The following is an 8,816-nucleotide window of genomic DNA, read 5'->3' on the forward strand; positions in this document are numbered from 1 at the left end:
GAGCGGCCATTGGCCGCCGGCGCGGGGCACGTGCCCTCTCCCAGCAGGCGCGGCCGCGGGCGCTCCTGGGAAGCGTAGTCTTTGCGCCGCCCCCTCCCGCGAGACGGGGCGGCCGAAGGGGCAAAACGCGTTCGCGGTGCGGATTGGCTCCCGCGGCGGGCAGCATGGCGGCGCCCGCGGAGCCGCGCTGAGGCGGGCGGCGGCGGCTGGGTGGCGGCGGCGGCTTCGCGGTTCCCGGCGGGCGCCGCAGGGCCATCGAGCGCCTCCCGCCTCGCCTCGCGATGTGGCGCGGCTGCCGGCGGCTGTTGCAGGGCCGCTGCCCGCCGGCCCGGCGCCCCAGCCCGCTCCCTGCTGCCGGCGGGGCTGCTGCGGCGGGGCCGGGCGGGGGCCGGGCCTACGCCCCGCCGGCAGGTGAGGGCGGACGGGCCGCTCGGGGGCTTCGGGGCTCCCTCCTGGGGGGTCTGGCGGGTCCCTGTTTTTGGGGAAGGGGGGCCCGTTCCCTCCTCCGCCGGGGCTGGTCCCGGGTGGTCTCCCGGTGGGGCCCCCTGGGGCCGGAAGGTTACATCCGTCAAGGTCACCCTGGGGCCCTCGCTGGCAGGACGGGTCAAACGGATGGAAAGCGATAAAACCCGCCCCGAGGAGGCTAACGAGCATTCGAGCACACCCCTCCCTGGGTTTGGGGCTCATCAAGCCTTTTTAGGTGCTGGTGACAGGGCTGCAGATGCTGGGTCTCCCCCTGCTCCTGTGTCCTGGCATCAGCAGGGTTTTCACCGACAGCAGGGCCTGGCCCGTGGTGCATTGGTTTGTTGTTATTGCTATTGTGGCTTTGGTTGTTTTTAAGGCTTTTTTTTTTTTTTTGGCGGGGGGGAAGCCCCCCAGGTGTGGCTCAGGAATCAGCATCAGAAATGTGTCACCTCTGCAGGTCTTCCTGGAAATGTAGATATGAGGACAGCAAAATTAGTTTTGTTTCTTATGAGATGAGGCTGCACATTTTCAGGACACATGTCCTGGGGCTCTTTGGAGTATCAGCAAAATGACTGCTTTTGGGTACATGTACATGAATCTTTTCAAAACTATGCCCTAACAATTTGGCATTTTCTGAGGCCACAAAACTTGCAGATGGCTTAGCCTGAGCAGATCCTCTTCCATTTCGCTGGTGCTTTGTAGAGGCGTGGGAACATGCTGGTATGGAGTGGCACAGAGCAAAAGACCTGCAGCCCAGCCTGTTTGCGTTACTGTTCAGGAGGTAGACTTAGGGATTCAGGATTTATGATCCTGTGGCTCTTGTCAGGGGAATGGTTTGCAGATTTGTCCTGCTTTGAGTGAGAGATGAACCTGTGCAATATCCATTCCCATGTAATCCAGGCTCTCAGACATCTGCTGGGAGTGTAAGCAACAGTGCTGCTATGAAAGGAGGCTGCTCATAAAACAGAGCTGTAATTCCCTGAGACTCACCTTGCTGGTAGAGCAGAGCAGGCCTCCTCCTGAGTGGAGCAGGAGCTGCCAGGGTGGGATGCACAGGCTGGCAGGAGCTGAGAGTGGTTCCTCCCCTGGTGACTCAGCTGTATGCTGCAGTGTGCGTGATATGTCCCCGGCGTGATCCAGCCGTTATGACACTGCAGGCTACGCTCCTGCAGGACGTCATCCGAGGCGAGGGATGGGGACTGCCGACTGCGCACAGGCTGCCTGGCCTCTTCACTTCTGTGGGTGATCGTGGTAGAGGGAGCTGTGCCCAAAGCCGGTGGGGTGCAGCATCCTGCTCCGCGTGCTCCCAGCGTGCTGGGAGCTGTAGTTCTTGCTGACGCAGGCAGCCGCATCCCTCCAGGAAGCTCATCAGCTGCAGGTGGCAGGTCAAAGCAGAGAATGAGCTAAATTCGCTGAGGGAGATTGTGCGGGCTGGAACTGTGGGGGTTTGGAGTTGGCAGGGGTGGCAAGGGAGACTGCTGTGGCCTACCCTGCCTCCTAATTCAGTTCTGCTGGGTTTCTTGTCATTCTGAAATGGAACAAGCTGTGAGATGGAGTTAGCCAAGGCAGTCCAGGAAATGAATTTGTCAAACATGATTGTAATGGGGGAATTTTGAAAGGTTGAGCCTAGAGTGAAACTCCGTATGGACTGGGGAGGAAGGACAAGATGGATCCGCTTTGGAAACCTCCCCTGCCAGACTCTGTAGAAAGCTGGTGCTGGTGAGTTTGAATGGAGCTGAGATCCCAGTCCTGGGTGCTAGGAGCAAAGAAAAGCTGGGCCCGTTCACTTGCTAGTTGTGCACAGCAGCACCGTGCTCTCCCACCAGTTTCATGACACTTTCTTGGTGGAGAGGAGTTCCCTGAAACGGTGTGGTGCTTGGAAGCTGTCTGCAGAAAATGCTTCAGAGTGCAGTCTATGGCAGTGCCATATCTTTCTCCTTCCCTTCTTCCCCCAGCAAAACTCTTGAGGCCAGGACTGCTCCCCACTGCCACGTATAGAACGAGACTGGGGAGAGGCTCTTTTGCCTGGGACAGGCAGTGGCTGGGGGCTTGCCTGCCAAGACTGGTTGCAAAAGCATTCTTGAGGAGAGCTGTGGCCCTCTTCTGGGGAGAGGCTCCCAGCAGGCCTCCAGGCTCAGTGTGTGGATGAATGAGCAAGACCTTGTGACAAGAGGCCAGGCCATCTGGGCCTCGACACCATCGAGGGCTCCATCTGTTCTGACCTATAGTGGGAATCAGGGGAGGGGGCCGAACCTTGCTCTGACTGCCCTTTGAATGGCTCTTATTTTTGCCCCCAGAAAGGAAGCGGTTTTACCAGAATGTTAGCATCTCGCAAGGAGAAGGTGAGTGTGGCCACTCGGTGTGGACGGAGGGACTGGGACGAGGTGTTGGTCCCTGGGGAGGGGGTTGTTGTCACTGCATGCTTCTTTAGTGAGACAGTGGCACACCTGCAACCCGTGTCATACAAATAGGATATTTGTCCTCAGCCTGCTTTGCCCTTTCCTCAGTTCTAGCTAAACTGTGTGGCTGGATTCCAGCTCTGGCTCTGAGTCTGCTCCCTCTGTGGGGTTGTCTGTTGTTCCTTAGTGCGTGCTCCTCTTTAATTCCCCAGGATTTCTACTCTGATTCTCCAGGAGGCTTTGAAATAAACCTGGACCACCGGAAGCTGAAAACGCCCCAGGCCAAGCTCTTTACTGTCCCCAATGAGGCCTTGGCCATTGCAGTGGCGACAGAGTGGGACTCCCAGAAAGACACCATCAAGTTCTACACTATGCACCTGGTGAGCACGGTAGGCCAGGGTGCCAGGACGGCTGCGCTGCTGCAGCGCTTCGGAGAAGCAGAACGTGATGTGCTTGGAGCAGTCGGATCAAGGAAGCTGGGATTAAAGGGAGAGACTCAGAATGCTAGGGGATGAAAAGGGTTTGCCAGGCTCACTGTGACCTGGTGAGGGTTTTGCCAGCTGGCAGAATGGATTCCAGGGCAAGGTTTAAGAACCAGTTTGGGATGTAAGGCATGCTCTGATGCGAGTAAGATGAGGGCATCTCCTGAAAATGCTTCCTTCTGCATCCTTCCTCCCACAGCTTTCTTGAGTATTTGCAGTAGAATTGGGATGGCTTGGTCTAAAACTGAGGTGACTGTGTAGACATGAGAGCCGTCTCCACATGCAGAACATGGAGGGAACAGATTGTCCTAATGCCAATTGAAATGGGAACAAGACATCAGGACCTCAGTTATACACTGGGGAGAATCTTGCAGCTCTAAGGGCAGTCAGATACCAGCTGGCTTACTGCTAGGGAGGGGAATCTGTGTCACAGAGGAGTTTGAGAAGGGACTGGGCAGCACTATCAGGAATGGCATGGGGAAGTGGTGAAGGAGACTGGAAGAGCTCTGGGGCAGTCCTTGAGTCCTCTCCCCTTGGTTTGGTGGGCCTGCTCCAGCAGCATCTGAGGCCAGTGAGAAGATTCCTATTGCGTGAGCCAAGCTCTGGCTCCACATTCCCCTCTAGCTGAACTCAGTTCCTTCAGCTTGTCCTGAATTCCTCCGCTTCTGCTTAGCCTTGCACTGTGGAAGCTGCTGCTTCTCCAGGCCTTGAATAACAGTGGTTTGTATTGTTTTTATCCCACAGACCACATTGTGCAACACAGCTTTGGACAATCCTACTCAGCGAAACAAAGTACAGCTGATCTGCGCAGCTGTGAAGTTCCTGGAGACTGACACTGTCTGGTAGGAGACCATCAGGGACCCTCTAGTGCAGAGGCTGTCCTATTGCGATGTGGTTTGAGAAAGGTGGCTGGAGGATTCAGATGTGGCAGAAGTGAGGGAAATGTCTACCATAACTGAGTCCTTGCAGGGCTCTCATCTTTCCTGGTTTTAGCCCAAGGGTTTGAATTAGTTGAGGCCAGTGCTACCTTTGCAAACCTGCTGGATCTCCATAAACTTAAAGGGTGCAGGTAGGACGGTGAAAAGGGACCAGGCATTCTGTCAGTCTGTTTTGGGCACCTCCATGCTGGGCAGGGGCAGAAGCAGCAAGAAATGAAGATTTCCATGGGAAAAAGATAACGGCTATGAAAGGCTTGGGAGAATCTGTCGGCTCAGTCCTCCAGTCCTTCTGTACTGTATAAAGGTGAAGGAAAGCGCAGATTACTTGTACCAAGCTGAATGCTCGTTGGTCCTTAAAGTCCCTGTGGGTTGCAGGATCAAGCCTGCTCCTGCCCAAGCTCATCTCTTGCAGTCCCAGCCCCTGAGGTTTGTCCACTGGAAACTGCTCAACTCCTGTGGGGAGAGGGGAACAGGACACCCCCCATCTGTGTCTGTGGCTTTGGTCACATTGGGCTGGGCCAGGTGGCAGCTGGCACCAGAGAGTGCTGAGCTGAGCAGCTGGGTCGTGGCAAGGGAGGAGGAGTGGCACCATGTAAATAGTTCCAGTGGGACATATCTCCTGCTCTAACCACTAAGCCATGCTGCATCCCATGGCTGGCTTGGGGCTATCTGTAATTTTTTGTTGGCTGATTTGCTGGTCTGTTTTCTAGCAAGATAGAATTGTCCCTTCTAGGACAACGAAAGGCTCCAAATTCAGGGAAGGGTTGGAGGGATTGTTCCCAATCAGAGATGCTGCTGCCTGGGTGGAAAGTAGGCCAATGCTCCCCTTCTTTTGTCTGTGTCGGGGATGGCTCCCCTCCCAGACGTGTGCCTCAGCCTGGCAGGGAGCAGTCCGAAAGCTTGCAAGTGAAGATCCAGTGTGGTTTTATTCTGCAATGTCCCAGCTATCGTGTGGAGGAGCCAGCTGCCTTGGCAGAGCTGCAGAAGAATGAATGGGATCCCATCGTTGCCTGGGCTGAGAAAAGGTAAGAGGTCAGAGATATTTCTGTCTCCTTATACCATGCTCTCCTGTGCCTCTAAGGCAGCATGGTGATAACTGGGACCAGTCATGCTGGCCCCAGCACTGTTGTAAGCTGTGCAAGGCCAGTAGCTCCGGTGCTTGTGACTGTCAGAGCCACAATGCGCACAAGCCCTGTGCTTGTCTAAGGGACAGTGTGATCGTTCCAGGTATAACGTGGCAATTGGCTCCTCTACCAGCATCACGGGGCCGAACATCCCAGCCAGCACCAAGGACACCTTCATCAGCCATCTGGCATCTTACAACATGTGGGCTCTGCAAGGTGAGTGAGGCTGGGCCACAGGGAGCCCTCAGCTCAGGCTGTATGAGTCAAGGAGACAGTTCCCCTCAAAGTGAGAGAAGATAGACCGTAATGTTTCTCCTTTCTTGTTGATGTGCTGAATGTCCTTAGCTTGTACTGCTGAAGGAGACCTAAAGGTGAAGAAATGGAGTAATTTGTTTGTTTTGCTCCAGTCTTCAAATGCGGGACTTGCATGAGCAGCAGACAGAAGACCCACAGAAGATACTAGCTTAGCAGCTAAGGAAAGTTAACAATGTTGATTTCTAGTACAGGACTTAAGAAGCCTTTCCTTTTCCCCCGTAAAGATTTTTTTTTGATGAATCATTTCCTTTGTTTGTAACATGGGAAAGCATGGTGGAAGGGAAAGGCATGTGTGTCCCCTGGGGAAGGGGAAGCTCTGGGTGTTAATCAGCTTAAGACCTGAAATCAAGGTCTGGCCTGGACTGGTAGTGCGGGATGAGTCTGACGTCATTTCCTTCCTCAGACTCTGTGCATGTCAGAACACCCCCATTTCCCATCCACGTGAGCTGAGTCACAAGTGCTCAGCAGCTCAGAGGTTCGGGTGCCTTTTTCCTCCTCCTCCTGCTTGTGCACGTTCATGGGATTCGCTCCGGTCCCTCAGCTGTCAACACTAGCTATTCCACCCTGAAGAGGGGTGTCTTGCCAAGCGCGTGCCTGATGGTGTGGCAGGGAAGAGCTCCACTGCTTCGGTAGCCCAGCCCCGCAGCTGTGTCCCATGATGGCGCAGTTCCTCCAGGGCAGAGCACACTGCACAGTTTGCACAGTGTTTTTCCAGGAGCGATTATAGATGTGGACAGCCCTTTTATCACCAAACAACGTACCCCCCTCTCATCCTGAGGGCTTTCAGCTGAGCTCCTTTGCAGTGGATGGAGTACTGGGGCCTGGACGGGTCCTTTGTACAGCAAAGGTTTGTGGCAGAACAAAAGGCGTGGTTTCTGTGGCGTAGCCTTTGTCGCTGCACTGACAATGGCCAGAACAGCATTTTGTGTCTGCAGTTAACTGCAGATCTGACTCCAAAGTACCTAGATGCAACTGGGGGATATCACTGGCCCTGCCAATCTCCCTGAGGATGCACTGTAGCCCAACTGTCCCTTACCACACCCTGACTGTCCCTTTAGAGTATGTGAGATATTGCTATAATGATGCAGAAAACAACCATGAATCTTGTTTGTTTTGGGTTTTTCCCCCTCCAGGTATAGAATATGTAATCACCCAGCTGAAATCTCTGATTCTGTCCATGGGTCTGATTGACAGGCACATTACAGTAGAGAAAGCCGTGCTTCTTTCTCGCCTGGAGGAAGAATATCAGGTAAATTATGTTACAGAACAACCCTGTAATTCAAACAGCAATAATCTCAGCATGACAAATGCTTCTCCCACCACAAATAACTGGCAGTGGAAGTGCCTGCTGTTACAAGAGAGGTTCCACTCCACCAGTCTCCCCGTCTGAGAGAGTTTGGAGTGTGCTGCCGTAGAGCAACATGATGGGTGCAACAGCCCGGAGTGCTCTCAGGGCTGCCAGTTTCTTTTTGCAAAACCCAGATTGCTGCTTTTCCCCCTCTAATCTGAACTGCAAAGTCATGGATGGCTTTTCTTGCTGTGGGTTACGCAGCCCAGATGCCTTGCTAGGCACTAAACTAGTAACTTCCTTGCTGTGAGAGCACAAACCGGAAACTGTCCCGGCATGAAGCTCTCCCCAACACAAAGGCAGCTGAAGTTGATGGGAATCTTTTTATCCTTCCTTTAAGGTGCTTTGCCTTAGATCCCAGTACAGATCAACCATGTTCTTCCACAGCACTCATCTGGAGATGTCCCTGCTCTGGTAATCAGTGTTCAGCAAAGCTCTGCACAGCTCCTAGGGGGTTACCCATGTTTCACAGACGTGAAAAGGGAGGCTGAGTTGCTGAGCAGCCGTATGTATAATCCAGTTCTGAACTGACTTGTGTTCCTCTTCTCCCCCAGATTCAGCGGTGGGGCAGTGTGGAGTGGGCCCATGACTACGATCTGTGCGAGCTGCGTGCTCGCGCAGCAGCTGGGACTCTCTTTGTTCACCTCTGTTCAGAGAGCTCAACTGTAAAACACAAGCTGTTGCAGGACTAAGGCTGTCAGGCTGCTGAGCTGGGCGCAGGAGAGAAAATGGAGAAAATGCCCAGCTGTGAATTGCTGGCACTCCCCAGAGGATGGTAACCACCATCCTGCCACCACATCTTTCCTCGGATCAGTCATGAGGGGCTGGGACTTTGTGGCAATACCCCGCTCGGACTGACTCCTGCAGTGCAACACCAGCAGTTCTGAGCCCACGAGGAGGAAAGGTCAGGGTGAAATCCCTTTGCACACCCAAGACAACTGCCCTGTTTGTTACGAGAGCCTGTAATTCATTAGAGGAGCACCCACCAAAGAAACAGCTTCCTGGACAAGGCAGGGCACGGCACAGACATACCCAGCATATGCCACATGTCTTCATAGCTGCCAGCTCCTGACACACACTTGTTATGGAAATCTGAAAACAGACTCCACTGCATCTGTTCTCCATCCCTCAGTGTGCCTGTATGTAACACAAGGGTCTCCATGTTTGATTAAAGACACATCCCTGCTAGATACTGAAAGCTAATGCATCTGAGTATTTTTGTTTGAATAACCAAACCGTGGTGTAGGTCCTGAGTTGCCAGCCTCTAGGTGGATGCTGGGATGGCTGCAGGCAGAGAAAGACACAGAGCAGAGCTGAGCAGACACTGACTAGCAAACAATTTGCATTTCTGTTTGAGCCCCCCTGCCCCACGCTAGGTGCCCTGTCCTTGCAGCCAAGGAGTAGCAGGGAGCTGACTGCAGCACCGGAGCAAGAGAGGAGTAACCTAGGCTCCAGCCATCCTCAAAAACCTAAACCTGTATACAGTCAGGCAGCACCAGCCACAGTGCTTTCAGAGACCTGTCTCCCCAGAATGCATACACAGCCATGCTTTCATTTAGCCTTCCCACCTTTCTTGTTGCTGCTTGCCTCTAGCAGTGCCGCACTGACCAGCATCATTCCTCAGAAGCTGCCCACAAGTGAGCGTAACAGCTGCTGTCACCAAGCAAGGAGGGGAATTAATGACTCCTCGCTTGGCTGCTGTGAGCAGCAGTGTGTTAGCTCCTGTGGAACCATTGATTTCCCTT

The 8,816-nt window shown here is 53.9% G+C and overlaps 1 protein-coding gene across 2 annotated transcripts; it reads left to right on the forward strand.

Annotated features, from left to right (window-relative positions):
- Positions 1 to 70: 70 nt before the first annotated feature.
- ATPAF2 (ATP synthase mitochondrial F1 complex assembly factor 2) lies at positions 71 to 8,269 on the forward strand. 2 transcript variants are annotated; one of them, XM_064520093.1, is made up of 8 exons: positions 71 to 411; positions 2,763 to 2,807; positions 3,099 to 3,244; positions 4,091 to 4,188; positions 5,229 to 5,309; positions 5,512 to 5,624; positions 6,857 to 6,972; positions 7,626 to 8,269. In XM_064520093.1, the coding sequence occupies exons 1-8, from the start codon at positions 282 to 284 to the stop codon at positions 7,761 to 7,763; spliced, it is 867 nt and encodes a 288-aa protein (XP_064376163.1). In that variant the 5' UTR covers positions 71 to 281; the 3' UTR covers positions 7,764 to 8,269. The 2 variants fall into 2 exon arrangements, with proteins under 2 accessions (XP_064376163.1, XP_064376164.1); XM_064520094.1 differs by lacking the exon at positions 2,763 to 2,807 and having other exon boundaries at positions 72 to 411.
- Positions 8,270 to 8,816: the final 547 nt, after the last annotated feature.

This window comes from Dromaius novaehollandiae, chromosome 14 (genome assembly GCF_036370855.1).
Source record: "Dromaius novaehollandiae isolate bDroNov1 chromosome 14, bDroNov1.hap1, whole genome shotgun sequence".
In the NCBI taxonomy this organism is placed as follows: domain Eukaryota; kingdom Metazoa; phylum Chordata; class Aves; order Casuariiformes; family Dromaiidae; genus Dromaius; species Dromaius novaehollandiae.